Genomic DNA, 19,384 nt, shown 5'->3' with positions numbered 1-19,384 from the left:
AGGAGCAATGGTTCAGTATTCACAAAGTCAGGGTTCTTGGTGACTTCAGAACATAACTACGGTGAATAACGAGAACCAACAGTTTTTGGGTCAAAGATTGGAGCTCTTTGGCACTAATAGGGGAGTAAGAGGGAAAGGGCCACATAAGGAAATCTGTGGAAATTCCACTCCTTCCTGTGCTGTCAGCCAACAAGACACTAATGGAGCTTTGTGTGCTGTAGGGCAGTGGTGGGTAGAAATCAGTGTGGACCTGAGTCTGGGCAGATTAAGTCTACTTTCTCTCCTAACCACCTGCAGTCTTTTGTTTTTCCTGAAGGGCTGGGGACCAACATTAGTATTAGAACCCTGCAAAATGTCCGAATGTCCAAGTGGGCAAGGAGGGCATCATTTCCGCTCTGCAGGAGTGAGCTGGGCCAAACAGTGCAAATCTATAAAAATGAGAAAACGTAGCAACAGTGGTTTTCTGTTTCCCCTTTGGCTTTACGACTAATCTATACCCATCAGTAGCAGGAAGAGATTTTCCCTTTGGAAGATCCTGGTATCCATTATCCATCCCATGGGAAAGGTTCCATTCATGCGTGCTTCCAAGTAGGACAAAACAAACAGCAGGAGAAATATTGAGAGAGGTGAGGCTTGTCTCACAAATCACAGACAACACGCAAGTGGGTTCATTAGCCCTGAGGGCATGAGTGAGCCACCATCTGTGGTTTGATATAAAATGACACCAATTGAACTGCTTCTAGCTATTGTCACAAACTCCCCGAAACAGATGGTGAGTGTCAGTAAATAATGGCAGACTCCTGAGTTAGATGATCCAGTGCAATCCCCAGACTGGCAGATTCCCATGAAAACATAATTAACTTAACTGCAGTGATGAAGACTCTGTTAATGAGAACATTTAGCAAACATGAGTCAGTTTGCTGGAATCTAGATGAAAACCATCAAGATTTCTCAGTAGCCCCCATGGATCGTCCTAAGTACTGACATAAAAAAGTCTCGCTAACAGGGGTTCCATGAAGGGCCATGTTGCGTGACTCAAGGCCAAATCAGGAACTGATGCTTGAATGTCAGCTGCAGACACAGGTGAGGTTGCAAATTCTGGCTTCAGTGAACTGTGATATGGTTTGGCTGTATCCCCACCCAAATCTCATCTTGACTTCTAGTTTCCATAATCCACACATGTCGTAGGAGGGATCTGGTGGGAAGTAATTGAATCATGCGGGTGGCTATCGTCATGCTGTTCTCCTGATAGTGAGTTCCCACGAGATCCGATGGTTTTATAAGGGGCTTCCCCCCACCCTTTACTTGGCACTTCTCTCTCCTACTGCTAGTGAAGAAGGACGTGTTTGCTTCCCCCTCTGCCATGATTGTAAGTTTCCTGAGGCCTCCCCAGCCATGCAGAACTGTCAGTCAATTAAACCTCTTTCCTTTATAAATTACCCAGTCTCTGGTATTTCTTCAAAGCAGCATGAGAATGAACTAACACAAATGAGATGCAACTCATGCAAAGGAAGATAATGGATTCAAATTATTCCCATATTTTCAGAGAAGAGTGTATCCTGAATGACATTGTATCAGTGTGTGAACATCATCATGGAAAGTCGTCTTTCCCTCATCACTAGCCAGAGGCAGTGGCCTCATATGCCAAGGCCCAGTGGCACTGGGCAGTGTCTGCTCTGGTCTCCAGGACCTGCTCTGAAGTCATCAGCTCATGGGCCCACTGTGATGTTCGTGCAGGTCGAGGGTGGGGGCATGGCTTACAAAAGTCAATATGCCTCACGGTGGCTTGGAAGCCGGGGACACCGTCCAGGTCCCTGGGATGGAATGCAGGGAGTGCCACAGGAGGTCACATAGAGTTTAGATAAATGGGTCCCACACAGATCAAATGTGTAATAAGGCCATCAATGTTACCTTAGGGGTGTTCCGAGCTACATATAACTCTCCACTGATGTCAGAAAATTATCCTACAATTTCACAATATTCTTCTCCAACAAGTATTTGTTGAGCACTCACTCAGGGACAAGCATTTTGCTGAGGTGTAAGTGGAAAATAAATGAGGTAAATTTCTGCCCTTGGGGATGGAAATCTTAATTTTTTTTTGTGGTCAAGTACAGGGCCTGAACATCATGCTGTGTGAATCAAACTTTAAAAATGCATGGTCATGCGAAATGCCAGCAGCTGTGCTCTGTGACCCCCGCCTACGGCCCACTGTGTGCACCCTGTCGAAATCCCATCTCAGTTTCCTCCACCCCTCCCTGTGCCGGATCTCCTCTCCACATCTCCTGGCCAAGTCTTCCCCATTGCTGAGTTCCCAGATGGCTTTCAGGTGACAGACTGGTAAAGTGATCATCATGACACTCTGAAAACAATGCTGTTTCGAGGCCTTTAAAAATAGCAGACATTTATTGCTGGCCTCCTGTGTGCAAGAGCTTTACCTGTAGTATCTCATTGTATCCTCCCAACACTCACAAGCGCATTTTTATTCTCATTTTACAGACAACGCCAGAGACATTCAATACCATGGCCAAGGTCACATGGTGAAAATATGGCGCATGTGAGATGCAGAACAAGAACCCAACAGGTGTCTGATTTAAAGGTCATGGGCATGGTCAACTCTACTGTTGGGCTCCTGGGAGGCTTATGCTAGTGGACTGACCCTAGATCGTCACCCTTGACTGAGGCTGTGCTGGTGGACTGACCTAGATCCTCAGTCCTGAGTGGAGGTTGTGCTGGTGGACTGACCTAGATCCTCAGTCCTGAGTGGAGGTTGTGCTGGTGGACTGACCCTAGACCCTCAATCCTGGTTGAAGCTGTGCTGGTGTACTGACCTAGATCCTAACCCCTGAGTGAGGCTGTGCTGGTGGATTGACCTAGATCCTTACCCCTGACTGAGGCTGTGCTGGTGGAGTCACCTTAGATCCTCACTCCTGGGTGGAGCTTCTGCTGGTGCGCTGACCCTAGATCCTCATCCCTAGCAGAGGTTATGCTGGTGGACTGTCCTAGATCCTTACCCCTGACTGAGGCTGTGCTGATGGACTGTCCTTAGATTCTCACTCCTGAGTGGAGCTTGTGCTAGTGCGCTGACCCTAGATCCTCATCCCTGACTGAGGCTGTGCTGGTGGACTGACCATAGATCCTCACCGCTGACTGAGGCTGTGCTAGTGGACTGACCCTAGATCTGCAACTCTGACTGAGGCTGTGCTGGTGGACTGACCCTAGATCCTCAACTCTGACTGAGGCTGTGCTGGTGGACTGACCCTAGATCCTCATCCCTGACTGAGGTTGTGCTGGTGGACTGACCCTAGATCCTCATCCCTGACTGAGGTTGTGCTGGTGAACTGACCATAGACCCTCATCCCTGACTGAGGCTGTGCTGGTGGACTGACCCTAGATCCTCAACTCTGACTGAGGTTGTGTTGGTGGACTGACCCTAGATCCCCATCCCTGGCTGAGGCTGTGCTGGTGTACTGTCCTGGATCCTCACCCTGACTAGGGCTCTGACAGTACCACGCAGCCTCCCAGGATAGTCTGGCTCCTGTTGGCAGCACCCCTCCTCTTTCTCCTATCTTCAGATCAGTGCTGTGGAGTTCTGAGGCTAGGGGATTCCGGAGTTTCTAGCTCTTGATGAGGGGAGAGGGCAGGCAGCAGATCCTGGAGAGTCAGATGTGATCTGCAAGCCTTGAGATATCCCTGCAACCCAGGAAAAGTCAGGGTTGCTGGCCTCCTTGGTTCTGACTTCCTTTCCTGTGGGTGTCTGGTTCTAGCTTCATGGGGGAGTTGGCACTAGAAAAACTCAGGCTTTTGTGCAGGGAAGCCAGAGTTTTTGTTTCCACCATGGAGCCCAGGGTGCCCAGACTGTCCGTCCAGGTGTGCTGCCCCGCTCCCATACCTGAGCCAGGAGATGCACCTGGTCGGGCTGGTGAGGTGGGTGGGGTGGGGGAGAGGCCCACTGATCTCAGAAACAGACTCTGGGGCTGTGGGATCATGCACAATGAGACCACAACACGCTTAGCACACTAGCTCCCAGGAAGGTCCTGGTTTCTGTTTTTATTTAGGAATGCTTCTCACTGCCATTTAGACTTCAGCCCACCTTGACTGGTAAGCAGGGAGGCTATGGGGTGGGAAGACAGGTTTCTGATTATTTCCTACCCAAGTATGGTTCAGCGTGGCTCTGCTGGGAGGTTTAATGCATTTATTTATTCGCGCATTCACTACGCAGAGTGCTTGTTATGGCAAGGCCTGTGCCAGTGCCCCGGGCACACGGAGGGATCTGACGGGGTCTCTAGGCCAGGGAGCTTATCAGTGACTCCTTGCGATGGCTGGTCAGTGCCTCACCAACACAGACGGGAAGAAATAAATTGCCTCACAAACTAAGACTAGCTGGCAGATTCTGCAACAGGTAGTCCTCCCCGGAAAAACCAGCTCTTTCCTGCACTTCTGAGCAGCCTCTCCCACCCCACAGACACTCCATGGCCGCCGCTCTGGGTGGGTTCTGGTTATGGGGACGGCAATGTTGGCTTTGGAATGTGTGGCCTCACCTGGAGCTCCTTGCTCTCCTTTCTGTCCTGGGACTCCCACAGGGCCTGGAAGGGTGTTGGCGTCTCCTGGGTCACCTCTGTCCCCAGGAGGGCCTGGGAAGCCTGGGTCTCCGTGGATGTCGGCACCTGTGGAAGAGTTATAACAGCAGCTGAGGTCGGTGTTTCCAACCATACAGCTGACTTTCCTAAGGGAACGAACAGCTTGGGGTGCCTCGAAAGCAGAGAAACAGAGGCAGCCACGGCGGTTTCAGCTTGCATTACAGTGTATGGCCTCCAGGTCGCAGGAGCGGAGATTTGGAAGGGATCTCACAGAGATCACAGTGGAAGCCCTTGGCTTTATGGATAAGAGGATCGAGGCCCATCAGAGGGTCCAATTTCACAGAAACAGTGGGTCAGGGAGCTGGGACCCGTCCCGGGCCTCCTGGCTCCTGGGGGCTGCTCTTCAGGCTATGCTTAATTATGTTTTCAAAGTAAACACTGTCTAAAGTCTTCCCCGTTCTCGTAACAGGTGTTCATCGCCATCGTGGCAGGAAACAGCAAGACAACTTGACAAGGATCTCCTGCCACTTGCCCATTGGAACTGGAACGGAGTGTTAATGACGCAGGAGTGCGTGAATTTACATGTCATATACACACATACAAATTCACCTGTAGACAGAGCAATATTTGGTTATATGAAACGTCTACAAAGAGCACATTCTAAAAGCAGCTTTAGGATTATGGGTGGTTTTCTCCCTCTTAAATGTGTTAATTTTTAAATGTGTTTAAATGTGTTAATTTTTTTTCTCCACTGAACATAAATAATTTGTATACATTGAAAAGAAAACAAGGTTATCTTTTGAAAAAAAGACACAATCAATAATAAAATGATTCCCCACTTAGTGCCTGATGTCCTTCAAATGTTATTTTATTAGTCCTATAATAGATTACAAAATTAAATGAAAAGAGAAGGACATTAAGATTTAGGGTGAAAATAGCTGAATTTAAAATAAAGAAGTTTCAACAAGCTGCCAAGCCTTCCTGTGCTATTGCTATCTCAGCTTCTTGGGGAGGACAGGGTTAAAGGGAGGCCTTCTGTGGGAAAGCCTGATGATCCTTGTGATGAATAAATCGACATCCAGCTGCTGTTATTATATCCTGGAAGGGCTCAGGATGGAAACCTTATCCTGCCATTGGTTGTTAGAAATAATGAGGCTTTATATCCCCTTCAGGGAAAAAAATGTGCTACAATAGTTTATAAAATAAGCCAGAAAATGCTATGAAACGTGTCAGTTTCTTTTTCCTGTGGAGTAAGAAGCCCTTGGTTCGCCATTGCTGTGGACTGATGGTGTCATTCTCCCCAGCCCCAAAGTTCATAAGTGGAAGCCCTAACTCCAGTGTGATGGCATTTGAAGGGGGGGCCTTTGGGAGGTAATTAGGGTTACGCCGTAAGGTCATGAGGGTGGGGCCCCAAGATGGGGTTACTGCCCTTATAAGAAGTGACAGGGGAGAGCGGGTGCTCTCTCCTGTGAGGACACAATGAGCAGCCAGGACGTGGTCCTCCCAGAACCCGACCACGCAGGCATGCGATCCCAGCCTCCAGCCTCTGGCCTCTGGCCTCCAGAACTAGGAGGAAACCCATTTCGGTTGTTTTTGGCTCCCAGCCTGTGGGTGCCCACAGACTCAGCAATCACTGTCTCCAGCATCAGAACTGCCCCGGGGTAGGTGGAGACCGCGGGCTTTCTTATGCCAATGAAATGAAAGATCACAGACACACACTGGGCAGAGCGAATACTCTGGACGCCTGAGGGGTGCAGGTGCGTCCCACCCTCCACACAGTGCTGCTGGAAAAGCAAGGACTCTATTTCTCTTTCTGTCTAAAAGCCTGATGGGTCCATTCAACACAGCAACTGGCTTGAGAAACCGATTCTTAGGGATCACATCTTAGCAGCGTACAGGACCACAGGGCCCGGACCCGCCTCTCAGGGCCCATCACATAGCACTTCAGGAAGCCCACCCAGCTCTCTGAGACCCTCCTTTCCCTGAAGTCTGGAGGGCAGACTCAGCACAGAGTACCTGGGGATCCTGGAAAGCCTTTGGTGCCTGGCAAGCCGTGTAAGCCGCGGATCCCACGGAGTCCTGGAAAACCTGTGAGGGTGTCACTCATTGTTATTTCACGTGTAGGATGGCACAGGGAGTTCCGGGTGGGAGAAACCCTCAAGATAACTCAGATGTGTTCTGTTGGCTCTGAAACTGTCACCTGGTACCGTCACCCATACAGTCCTGCTAAAGCCCCACAAATAGGAAGCAGCTAAGCCATATGCTCAACTTACACGACATGTAAACTAACTACTCTTATGTTACCTAGGAAAACCACTGAACTGGGACACTGTCTTCATGGAATCTTTTTAACAGACTCACTAGGCCAGAAGGGGCCTGGGGAGGGGTGACATGTCCCATACCTCTTCTTGACGCCTGGCCACTGTTGTATGTTTGGTTTGTAAAAGCTGCTTGGAACAAATAGCCCAGTGTCATTTCCATTCCCTCTGGATTTCTGAGGGTAAATATTTCTAAAGCAGGACACAGCAAACGGGTGGCAATTCCTTCTGTGACGTGGGCAGTAAGCATGGCAGGGTGGCCCATCTCGGGGTTGCAAGGGGGCTGTAAGGGGGCCCCGGGGCGGCCTGTGCGGCACAGTGGGACACTGAGGCTGCTCCTGCACCCTGATCTTGCTGTGCATCCCTGTGTGGCGATGACAAGTGGACCCTGAAGCCTCTCTGGGAGGCTTTCATTCATCCTTCTGGGAGGTGAAGTCCTGGGCAGATTTATGCGTCTGGCTTGATTCCCAGTCGCTGGGGGCACCAGCATACCCTGTGCTGCTATGTTGGTGCAGACCACCGCAAGCCACAGCAAACCTGCCTTTGCTCTCACATGGGCCTTCGAAGTCACCCTGCGAGAGGCTGGCCTGCTCAGCGGTGCCTCCTGCACAGCTCACGACTCTGGGTCTGGGTGACCGTGTGTTTTGCGTGGCCTTACCTGGTAAGCCTGCAATTCCCGGCCAGCCATCATCTCCTTTGCCACCAGGCAGTCCAATCCGCCCCGGCTCTCCCTGTGACCCTGGAGGCCCAGTTAGCCCTGGAAAGCCTGGGAGTGAACACAGCAGTAAGTCTGAGCACACAGGACACCTTGGGCACTGCCTGGTGAGGTCCTGGCAGAAGGGGCAGCTGCTCTGGGAGGGGCTGAGGGCTGGAAAGGCTGCGGTGCCAGTTGGAGGAGAGATTAGACCTGTCCCTCAAGCTGGGGATGCAGGTGGTCTTAGACCCCACAAACAAATTCAGTAGGATTTGCTCAGCCTTGCCAGAGAGAAAATAGCGTGTCGTTTTAATTCTCGCCCTATTATCCAAATAGACGTCTGGAGAGGACCCCGAGGCAGAGCCTAGAGATATGAGCCTCCTGGCGTTCCCCGGTGCTGAGTAAACACAGCCAGGAGCAGCAGCAACACCGTGGGAAGCCAGCCCACTGTCCGCTCTCCTCTAACCGAGGATGTTCTTAGGGGGTTCTGCGTATTCAACGCAAGCAAAGGGATCCCTTACAAACTGTCGGCTTCTATATGATAAACAGAGGCTCGGCCGAAAAGGCACTTCTCATTCACCCCCATGCTTCTCTCCAGTTCTCAGGTCTCCCCCCAGCCCAGGCGGTTGTTTCTCTCCACGCCGTCAGCCCTGAGGAAGGCTCCTAAGCGGGCAGCAGGCATGAGTGAGTTTCCAGGGTTGGGTGTGATTGGAGGAAATTGACAACATTGGCCGCCTTTGTTCTGGGGTCTCTGGAGGGCCCGCCTGAGGAAGGCTGTGTGGCTGTGGGAGATTTTACCTGTTTGTCCTTTAAGCCCAGGAGGGCCTTGGACTCCAGTCACGCCTGTTATCCCAGGGAAGCCGATGTCACCTTCTGTTCCCTTCTCTCCAAAGAATCCCTTCAGACCTGCAACCACAGACATGCTGTTGGAACAGACACCGCACCCCTGTGGGCTCCAGGGAACCCCAGCTCTAGTATGTACAGAACCACACTGCTGCTCCTCCAGGAATGGAGAGAGGCATCTAACCGTGCTCCTTCCTCAGCTGATTTTTAACCTAGTTCCTCCCTCTGAGCCTGCACTAGCCAGCCTTCAAGGCAGCACCCATGCACCCCTCACTGTCTTAGGGAAAACAGGACACCCCCAGGGACGATGGGCACAGCTGGCCCCACACTTCCACTGTGGGACCGCAGCTCTGAGATACTGTCTCCTGGTGATGGACACAGGGGAGGCTCCACTCTAAAGCCTTTCTGGCCCCAGAGTCTAACAAAAACCAAAATGTGGGTAACACCAAAAATAATTCTTGGGTGGGGGTAGCGTCTCTTCCCTGACACATTTTCAGTTGAACACGTGAAGGCATCATTAGAGACACATGGTAATGATGGTCCACGTTTCTGTCTTTATAAACCAAATGGCCAGAGCGATGGCCTAGGGTGGGAGACGCAGCCAGCCAAGCGTTGGATGGCTTAGCAGCACAGAGCTCCCCAGTCACTCAGGAGGAAGCCACTGGGAGCCCAGGTCACAGATAACAAAGGAGCCCGGGAGGGCTGGTAAACAGGGGCGCCTATTTCCCAGCGGCAGTTCTCTGATCCTGTGCTCAACCAAACACATCTTTGCATTCCAGAGCAATTTCTAGACAAAGAACTAGCCCAGCAGTCTCCCCACTGGTCAACCGTGGACAGACTCCTTTTCTCCCACCAGGGCCAGCCCTGCAAACACCTGGGGCTCCAGCAACTTGAGCAGCGTGGGGTCCCCCCAAACGAAAATCCCCAGAAAGAAGAAAACTATCACAGGCCCCTTGAGACGTCACTGCAGGCAGGAATTTAGGAGTGGAACCTCAGTGATGCGCAGAAGGGAAGGGAGCCACTGTGCCATCCCAGCCCCTCCCAGCTCGCTCGGGCTGGTCACCTGCCTCCGTAACTCTCTTAAGCGATGGCCTGACTGCCACTCCCCCTTTCCTGGACCCTTCGCTGTTTCTGAGAAGCTCGGCTCAGCGACCACCTGCTGCACCCCCTCAGGTGTTCCGGGAGCCAGGGTGCTAGTTGGATTTTCACCAGTTACACTTTACGGGCTGCAGTGACTCTCATTCACCGAGTGTCCATTCTGGCTATTTTCAGTATCAACGAGAGACACACAGAGAGAGAAAGGCGTCTTGATTTTGCCTTCAGATTTAACTTAATTAAAACTGACGGTCTTTCTTGCACATTGGGCTTGAAAACCTCATTCCCTATCAAGTGCTTTCTGGTTGTTACCAAATTTGATCTGTTTGGCAAGTCGGGCTCCTAGACGAAGGCTCAGGGCTGCTGTTGAAGATGAAGACACGGAAAATAACTCGTGTACCTGGGATTCCAGCGGTGCCCTGCTCCCCCTTCAGGCCTGGTCTTCCTGGTAAATTTATAGTGTCCCCAATGTCACCTGTTAAATGCAAAAAAGATGGCTAAGAACAGGACTTTCCACCGGGAGGCCGTGAGTTTTCCAACTTCTATTTTGTTATATTCCTAACAAGAATAATTTGCTTTAAAATACCTAACAGCACTTGCAGGTCTGATACTGGCTCACGTGCTCAGAGAGCTCTGAATCGTGGACTCCCTGTTTTCACTGGACGGGCAACACTCACCGAAATCACCGGTCGGGCCGATCTCGCCATACAGGCCTGCTCTCCCCGGGGCGCCTTTGTCACCCTAAGGACAGACACGAACCATCGTAGAAGGCTGTTAGTGAAGTCAGCTGTCACTCTGAAGTTAGCTCACTTGTTTAACTACCCAGTATGCTAACAACTATACTCAAGGTGTGTGATCTCGTCATTTTGCAGAAAACTTGAGTTTTTCAGTGTGTATCATAGGTGGTTTGCTTAGCTGTTCTTTTTGTTTATTTATTTTTTTCTTTGAGACAGGATATCACTCTGTCACCCAGGCTGGAGTGCAGAAGCACAATCATAGCTCAGTGCTGCCCTGATTTCCTGGACTCAAGCCATCCTTCCGTCTCAGCCTCCTGTGCAGCTGGGATTACAGGTGTGAGCCACCAAGCCTGACTAATATTTTTTAAATTTTTAGTAGAGATGGGGTCTTGCTATGTTGCCCAGGCTGGGCTTGAATTCCTGGGTTCAAGTGATTCTCCCTCCTCTGCCTTCCAAAGTGCTGGGATTACAGGACTGAGCCACTGTGCCTGGCCTTGCTGTTCTTATGGAACTGTGAAGTGATCAAATGAAACAAGCTGGCAACTGCATCATAATTAAGAGCCCAGGTCTCGATCACGACGGTGTGGTGATGTCAGCAGCGGCGGTGACTCTGACCACATGCTCGCTGTGCCATGCCTTCCCGCGCACACATGGTGGACCCCATCTCAACGGCGTATTCACGCCTCATGAAAACCCTGCCAGGTGGGCACCGTTACTTCCCAGCGACAGGCAAGGGAACTGAAGCACAGACAGGTTTTGTTTAAGGTCACTCAGCCAGCAAGTGGCAGAACTGGGATTTCCATGTGGGCGGCCAGACTGCAGAACTTGCTCCCTAGATTGTAACAGAGACATGGGGCTGTGCGCTTCCATCTGTGCACAGAGGGAGACTCCTCCAGAAGGACGTAGGTGGCTGGTGAGGAGGTTGGGAAGATGCCTGGGGTGCTTGGTGGCTTCCTAGAAGCCCTAGTTTTCCTCTCCAGAGGGAGCATGAGAATTCTGGTCTGCCCTGGTGCCACGGGACTTCAGTACTACAGCATCAATGCCCCAGCATGGCCTAACATGAGTCACTGCAGTATTAACATAGCCAGGCTGGGCACGCTGGCGCAAGCCTAGAATCCCAGCACTTTGGGAGGCCGAGGCAGGTGGACTGCCTGAGGTCAGGAGTTCAAGACCAGCCCGGCCAACATGATGAAACCCTGTCTCTATTAAAAATACAAAATTAGCTGGGCGTGGTGGTGCATGCCTGTAATTCCAGCTACTTGGGAGGCTGTGGCAGGAGAATCGCTTGAACCAGGAGGCAGTGGTTGCAGTGAGCCGAGATCATGCCATTGCACTCCAGTCTAAGTGACAGAGTGAGACTGTCTCAAAAAAAAAAAAAAAAAAGCTCCTTTGTTGGAGGAAGGCGGAGGGTATCCACAGGTACCTTTGTTTAGATAATGCTCTATTCTTCTTTCTCAAAGTTTACTTTTCTGAGGCATAACTTAAATACAGTAATGTCCACTCATGTTAAATGCACAGCTCAGTGCATGTGAACCGTGTGTCACTGAAAGACACAGAACACTGTCAGCACTCTATGATAACCCCACCTAAAGCTGCCGTGCTCCCAATACCCCATCAAACAGCCTTGTCAGTTCTTGAACTGCACATCAACGAAACTGAATCATGTGTCCTTTGCTGTTTCTGGTTTATTTTGTTCAACATAAAGTTTGGAAATGAAGTTAGGTTGTTGGATTTTACCAAGAATTCTCATTTATTGCTGCGTATGGAGATAAAATGCACAGATAATGCTGTGTCTGGTCAGAATATACCATGTTCATTTATTCTTTTCCCTGTTGGTGGACATTTGGGCTGTTTTCTAGTTTCCAGCTGTTATGAATAAAGGTCCTTTGGACGTTGTTGGAGGTGTCTTTGGTAGACACAGGCATCTTTCTTTTTTTTTTTTTTTTTTTTTGAGATTGAGTCTTGCTTTGTCACCCAAGCTGGAGTGCAATGGCGCAGTCTCGGCTCACTGCAACCTCCGCTTCCTGGGTTCCAGCGATTCTTCTGCCTCGGCCTCCCTAGTAGCTGGGATTATGAGTGTGCACCACCAAATCCAGCTAATTTTTTATATTTTTGGTAGAGACGGGGTTTCACCATGTTGGCCAGGGTAGTCTCGACCTCCTGATCTCAAGTGATCTGCCTGCCTTGGCTTTCCAAAGTGCTGGGATTATAGGCAAGAGCCACCACAACTGGCTGGCATCTTTCTTTTTTAAAGTGACCTGAATAGCACACACAGACTGTCTAGAAGATCCTCTCGGCTGCAGATTTTGGGAGTGAGGGGAGGAAGACCCTTGAAGAATTCTGTACACCAAGGTGGGCCAGACACACAGGCAGGCCCTGGCCTGCCACTAAGGGTTCACACCAAGGGGCCCAGACCTTCTGATCTGCTCCAAATGTGCCCATCCCCCTGGGAACGCCAGCTGCGGGCTGGGGACTGTGAGAGTACACTATCCTTACATGAAAGAGGCTAGAAATGGAATTCTAGGAAATGCAATCTATGGGGAGCCACGCTATGCTATGTTATATACACTGTTTATACAGCACTCAAGAAAACTGCAAGGTAGCTACCACCTTCATTCCGCAGCTGAGGGAGAAGATGTGGAGAAGAGAGCCCTGCCCAGGGTCAGGGCCATCATTGTCACCATCACAACAGGGTGTGTGGCCCACGTCAAGTGCTCAACAGACATCTGCTGAACAAAGGCTGACTGGATGGCGGCCCGGATGGGAAGCCAGGCTGCCCGGCCCCAGGTCTACACTGTGATTCAGCCATGGGCTCTCAGGCCTGGTGTCACTGATGTGCTCAATTTCAGAGCTCCGATCCCTGAAAATTCAAGTTTTCTTCTCTCAAGGACCCCATAAAAATGCAGACAACATGCTTCACCCAGCACAAGCCCACAGAAGGGCCACAGCAGCTGGGTGGCCTCACACCACATCCGCACAGTGTCCACGTGCAGCAGCTCCTTACAGGGCTGTGTGGACCGCGCCAAGCCTGAGGCTGCCCTGAACCTGCCGCTGACACTCTCACCCTAGCAAATGCCAGACCAAAGCATGTTCATTAACAAGCAAAGGGGAGAGGAGCTCACAGAACAAGGGGAGTTCCACTCACCCGGCTTCCTATGAATCCTGGGAACCCTGTAATTCCAGGGGGGCCAGCCACCCCAGGGAATCCTGGCAAACCAGGGATGCCCGGGGCTCCGATGTCTCCCTTGACTCCTTTGATGTGGCCGGGCCTCCCAGGCAGCCCAGGGATTCCTGACAGTCCTGGGATGCCTGGCATTCCTTGGATACCTGCAGGAAGACCCTGGTGTGTAACACTCTGGTGAGGACGCAGCACCTGCCCTCCCGAAGCTTTCAATGTTGCAGCCTGGATGCATTCTGCTATCCTAAGTGCTGCAAATCTTAAGATGGGAAAGCGAGGTTACTCAGGCATCAGAGAACAACCCTGCATGGGCTGTGGGCAAACGGGGTGCCCAGAGACGAAAAGCACGAAGAAAGCCAGGTGTAGGGCACGGGCGTCTCTGGGGACGGAGAGCAGCAGGAGCTGGGGCAGGCTGGGGCAGCAGGGACGAGGGGACCCCTGACTGCAGGTCAGAAGACTCACCTTTTGCGCCCAGGTATCCTTTCAGTCCCATAGGCCCTTCGTCTCCTTTCTCTCCTTTAATGTCTTTCATTCCTGGCAGGATGATGGGAGGTGGTCCTGGGGGCCCAGGGTCGCCTCGGCTGCCTGGAAGGGAATAGAGTGCTGTCATTTTCTGGGGGCTCCAGACCATGCAGGAGAACACAGGTGGAGACGTGGTCCCTGAGGCACGGGGGCTGCGCGTCTCCCGCAAGCGGGGAAGCCTCGGAGAGAGACCGGGCGCCGGAGAAGCCTCTCCTGCGTCCATCGGAGTAGTCGGAGTTGGGGGCGGCTCCAGGGTCCTGGGCCTGGGGCCGGAGTCACTGAGCACACAGCACCACAGTGGGTGGATGTGCCTGCCAGCGACGCAGAGGGAGCGGTCAAAGCCAGTGCGGCTTCCAGAGGATGTTTTGTGACAGGGTCATTTTGCCATGTGTGCTCCGATGGGACTGTGATGGACCTCAGTCACAAGTAGGAAGGCCCATGAGGAGGGTGCCAGCTCCGTGCCCTCCTGTAGGCACCTTCACAGGGAGGAGAAGCACGGAAGGGACGTCCTGGGGGCGTTCTGAGGAGCTGAGGAATTCCAGGAGGGGAGGGGCCCAGAGCTGCAGGTGGGGCGGGAAACTGTGCTAGTTCAGGCTGGGGATGCCCCGGAATCCATCCTCATTGGAGGAGTGAGTGAAATCTGGCTGAGTGAAAATAACTGAGTTTCATTCTCTAAGCATTTACTCTGTATTCAGTACTTGGCTAGAGGCGGATGGGATCAAAACCATAAATTGGTCCTGACCCCACAGAGCATGCCCACCAGTGGAGGGACAGACACCTCCACGGTTAACTTCACCCCAAGGAGGCTCGAGGAAATGATTACAGTGGAGCTGAAAATTACTTAATCTTAAAATGCCATTTTTTTTTTTTTTTGCGTGAAATAGCCTGAAATCTCTGTTAACATGAAGACTATTTGAAAACGCAAGTGTGAGTAAAAATCTTAACAAAAGTGAGCACCCAAGATTGCAATTTTTATTTTGCTGAAAATCTGTAAAAGCTGTAACTCTGGAGAGTAATTAAGATTTTCTAAAACAGCTTATTGGGCCGGGCGCGGTGGCTCATGCCTGTAATCCCAGCACTTTGGGAGGCCGAGGCGGGTGGATCACGAGGTCAGGAGATGGAGACCACCCTGGCTAACACAGTGAAACCCCGTCTCTACTAAAAATAGAAAAAATTAGCCGGGCATGGCGGCGGGCGCCTGTAGTCCCAGCTACACGGGAGGCTGAGGCAGGAGAATGGCGTGAATCCGGGAGGCGGAGCTTGCAGTGAGCCGAGATCGCGCCACTGCACTCCAGCCTGGGCGACAGAGCGAGACTCCGTCTCAAAACAAAAAAAAAAACCCGCTTATTGATGTATAATTTATATGCCCTACAACTCACTCCAGTAAAGAGAACAGTTACGTAACTGCAGTGTATTCACAGAACTGTGCACGAGCAGCACTATCTAACTTGAGAATACTTTATCCCAGAAAATGAAACCCTGGAACCACTGACAGCCATTCCCTAATTCTCCCCTAACCCTCAGCTTTAGGAAACTGCGAACCTACTTTTCATTTCCGTAAATTTGCTTACTGTGGACATCTCATATACACGCGGTCAGACGACACGTGGTGCAGTGTTCTCAAGGCCTGCCCACGCGCCATGTCTGAGAGCCCCATCCTTCTGCAGCACTGCATGTGCCCCTGCACAGCTCTGCCGTATTTTACTCATCCATTCATCAGTCGATGCATTTTCAGGCTGTTTCCAATTATGGCTGCTATGAAGGATGCTGCTATGAAGGATGCTGCCATGAGCATTTGTGTCCCCATTTTTGTCTGTACCTATGTTTTCAATGATCTTCATCTAGGAGTAGAACTTCTGGGTAACTCTATGTTTAGTTTTATAATTAACTGCCAAACTGTTTTGCACACTGACCGCAGCGTTTTACACTCCTGCCGGCAGCCTATGAAGGTTCCCATTTCTCCACCTCCTCACCAACACTCACTCTCAGTCATTAAGTTTTTAGAGACCACTGTGATTATTTCAGAACAAAAGCATCTGAACAGAAGTCACGAAAATGTGACTTCTTAGTAATAAACTCAATGAACGAGCGGCCTGACCTGGGGGGTCTTGAGATGCCTGTCCGCGTGGGGTTTGAACCCACCTCATGTGTGGCCCGTGTTCTCTCTGGCACTGTGTTACATGCTTCCACTTGGAAAGCTGTGTCCTCCTGCACCGGATGGCACTCCCTTCTCTTGGAACTCATCTGTTCCCTGCTTTTCACCAGCCCCCCTTTATGTTTACCACAATATACTCATGGTGGAATATGTTTTCATGACATACTTGGTTCTTAGCGATGCCATCATTTTGGTTCTCAAGAGTTTCCTTTGGTTAGGATTGTTCCCTTATCACATGGTCAGTGTGTTGAGGCAGGGATAAAGCCTTTGAGTTTCTGTTAGTTCATTTTGTTTGTTTCATCTAGCTTAGGGTTCCTGGACGCATGGGTTTTCAAAAATTCATTCTGGGCAATGTCACGCCACCACGAAAGGGTTAGGAGGATGTTAAGAGAGGGACATACCTTTAAAACCTGGCTCACCGGCCAGACCCTTCAGACCGGGTATTCCGAAAAATCCAGCCTCGCCTTTGCTCCCTGGAAACCCGGGTCTCCCTTTGAGTCCAGGCATGCCTTGGAAACCATCCATCCCAGGTGAGCCTCTCTCTCCTTCAGAGGAAAAGAGAAAAGTGCTGGGTTAGACATGAATAAAACACATGGGACATTTTAATCTCACGTCTCTGTAACGTTTTGGCAATGTGACTCAAGTAAGAAGATTCTGAACCTAAAACAGGGATTTCCGGGGACACCATCTTCTGAGCAACTCTCTCTGTTGATCTCTGCTATTAACAGACAGTATTCCAGAGTCAGCCTGTCTTCAGACCAGACACTGGCAACAAGGAAACACACAAAGGTCAGGCAGGAAGACTAGGAGGGAAATCTGAAGGTGATGCAGGTCCACTGGCCCACAGGCCCATCAACACAAAGGCAGAGGGGCGCGCTGGAAAGGAAGGCAGCAGCAACACTGCACCTGGCACGGAAACGCGACACAGGACCATGGAAAGGCAGACCAATGTCTCCAGCAACGTAAGGACAGACCAAGGTGTCTCCAGCAACCGAAAGACAGACCCATATGTCTCCAGTAATGGAAAGACCAACCCATGTGTCTCCAGCAACGGAAGGACAGAACTGTGTGTCTCTAGCAATGTTCACGGCTGGAGGGCTCTGCTTCTAGACTGGCCTGCTTGTGCTGAAATAAACCTATCCCTGTAACCAACTACTTTGCTTTGCTTTGGTTTCCAATGACCAAATAACCTCTGGATCTGAATCCAGGCTCCTGAGTGGACCTCTCCACACATCTCCCTGTGTGTGTCACATTTACAGTAAGACGGTCACATTTACAGTAAGATGATGCTTCCCAGGCAAGAGCAGTTTGTCTTGGCAAATTCATAAACTGGCTTTGTCAGGCACGTTGGTCCCACCAGCGTCTAAGCAGCATTAACCAGCCGTCCTGGGGCTGCTGTCTCCTGGGTCAGGAGAGTCCCAAGGCCTCCAATCTGCAGACGTGTGAGGCCAGCCCCGCGGCCCACAGAGGTGCCCAGCAGAGCTGTCTCAGGTCAGAGTTTATCAGACCCAACCTCCCCGCAAAGTGATTCCTGGTCACAGTCACACAATTACCTTTTAGCCCGGGGGTCCCAGGCATTCCATCAATTCCTTTAAATCCAGGGCTTCCTGGATGGCCTCGCTCCCCTGCCAAGCCAGCATCTCCTCTGTCACCAGAGACCCCTTTCATGCCCACAGGGCCAGGAGCGCCTATGTCCCCAGGGTCCCCTCTATCTCCAGGCAGACCTGTCGGGAAGAGGAGCAAATCAAAGAGGGTGGACAAACACACACACAGAGGAAATCTCTCTTCTGCTTTTACAGCAGAAAGAACATCATCTTACTTTTGAGTGTTCGGTAAGAAAAGCTTCTTGGAAGGAAAGTGGAACGCTGCCATGTTGGGGTGAGTTTCCAAAGTGTGGCCTGAGCGGGACCCTGGGGCTGGCCTTTCAGGAGAAGTCTTTATCTGGAGATTGAGGCTGTGCTGGGGGGTGCCAGCCAACATGGCTTTCCCACTGCATCCTTCAGAAGCCAAGGGACGAAGCTGTTTGGATGCTGATGTGAGCGGGGGGCCCTGGTCACTGGGGCTAGTCAAGAGCTGGCCTGTTCCTCGCAAACATCACTGGCTCCAGCCCGGAGTTAGTCTGGGGGACCCTCCAGCTGCCCACTGGCTGCCGCTGCCTCTTTGGTCTCCGTGCTCCCATCTCACCAGTGCCACTGTCGTGAGCCTGGCAGCTCCCAGCCCATAGCTGTCCTCGCGCCTCCCCCGACTCCAAGCCGTCCGAGGACTGCCTGCTGGGTCCCTAAAATCCCTTCTTAATGCATTTCTCTGTTAAAAACTCCCAAAAGCCCGCTCTGCCTGGGGGCTGTAACTCCTCAGCTCCAGCATTCACTCCTCCCAACCTTCGGCTCAATCTTCCCATCCAAACCCCCAGCCCCCCCATACCAGGTTCTTTTCCCCAGCCGGTTTGGGGGATCACAGGCTCCAAAGTGTTCCCTGGGCAATCCTGCCTCTGCTGGGGTGGTCCCCCTTTCCTAGAGCACACCCTGCATTTGAGTCCCAGCCTTCTCTCCTGCTGGTGCCAGGTACTTCTCCCCTTGGGCTTGCTCTGACCTGCCTGTCCCCGCCTCCTCTGGGTCACTGGGGGCCGCGTGGCCTGGTCACTCTGCTGGCTTGCCCAGGGCAAGTGGGAGCCTTTTAATGTGTGTGTCTCTCTCCCCACATAAAGTGTAGGCTTTAGTTCAGGACAGGCTTTCCCATGGGTCTCGTAAGCACCACATGAGGCTGTGTTCAGCAGATTCTCAGTAGTTGAGAACCAGCACTGCCCTGTCAATACTGAGATAGGAGCCTGAACCTCTGGTTCAGGTTTGCTACCCCGGGAAGCCAGTGGCTAGTGCGGCAATGGGGGAGTGAGCCCTGCCTGAGTCCAGCCCCCAGCTCTTGGACACAGGCGAGGCCCCACATGGGGGAAGCCAGTGTGCGTCTTCCAGTGGTGCGGCAGTTCCCTAGAAAGACCTGCTAAGGTCCTGGACAAAGTTGTTGCCTGACTGGCAAACCAGAGAAGTATGCTAAGACTGAGAGTTTCTAGATTGTGGTCCATGGAGACCACTCCTTACTAAGCAATTGCATCTTTCCCACTTTTCAGTTACAGTGTCCTTTGGTGACATAAGACACTTCCTTAAAAAGCTGTTTTTCTGGACAAAACAAAAAGGTGGGAACGTGTATTGATTCCTCCAACCTGCACTGACAGTTTCACTGGACCATGAAGTGTGGAAGTCTGGGAAACTGG

The 19,384-nt window shown here is 51.5% G+C and overlaps 1 protein-coding gene and 1 long non-coding RNA gene across 3 annotated transcripts in view; one reads left to right on the top strand and one right to left on the bottom strand.

Moving 5' to 3' along the window:
* The window catches only part of COL4A2 (collagen type IV alpha 2 chain), a 202,120-nt gene that overhangs the window by 12,800 nt on the left and 169,936 nt on the right, over positions 1–19,384 (bottom strand). The window contains exons 31-40 of the mRNA XM_005586239.4: positions 17,673–17,843; positions 16,521–16,664; positions 13,905–14,027; positions 13,410–13,591; positions 10,205–10,268; positions 9,928–10,002; positions 8,388–8,495; positions 7,554–7,661; positions 6,594–6,665; positions 4,539–4,664 (exon numbers count right to left, since the gene is read on the bottom strand). Coding sequence (XP_005586296.3) covers positions 4,539–4,664; positions 6,594–6,665; positions 7,554–7,661; positions 8,388–8,495; positions 9,928–10,002; positions 10,205–10,268; positions 13,410–13,591; positions 13,905–14,027; positions 16,521–16,664; positions 17,673–17,843 — 1,173 coding nt within the window. The remainder of the gene's footprint in view (positions 1–4,538; positions 4,665–6,593; positions 6,666–7,553; positions 7,662–8,387; positions 8,496–9,927; positions 10,003–10,204; positions 10,269–13,409; positions 13,592–13,904; positions 14,028–16,520; positions 16,665–17,672; positions 17,844–19,384) is intronic.
* Positions 2,192–5,183, top strand: LOC141408911 (uncharacterized). Of its 2 annotated transcripts, none has more exons than XR_012426559.1 (3): positions 2,192–2,326; positions 2,497–2,581; positions 5,047–5,183. It is a non-coding gene; the product is annotated as an uncharacterized lncRNA (long non-coding RNA). The 2 variants fall into 2 exon arrangements; XR_012426560.1 differs by having other exon boundaries at positions 2,198–2,337.

The sequence above is a fragment of the Macaca fascicularis genome, chromosome 17 (genome assembly GCF_037993035.2).
Source record: "Macaca fascicularis isolate 582-1 chromosome 17, T2T-MFA8v1.1".
Taxonomy (NCBI): Eukaryota; Metazoa; Chordata; class Mammalia; order Primates; family Cercopithecidae; genus Macaca; species Macaca fascicularis.
Note: the sequence above shows the minus strand (reverse complement) of the source record. Positions and strands in the feature narration are given on the sequence as shown.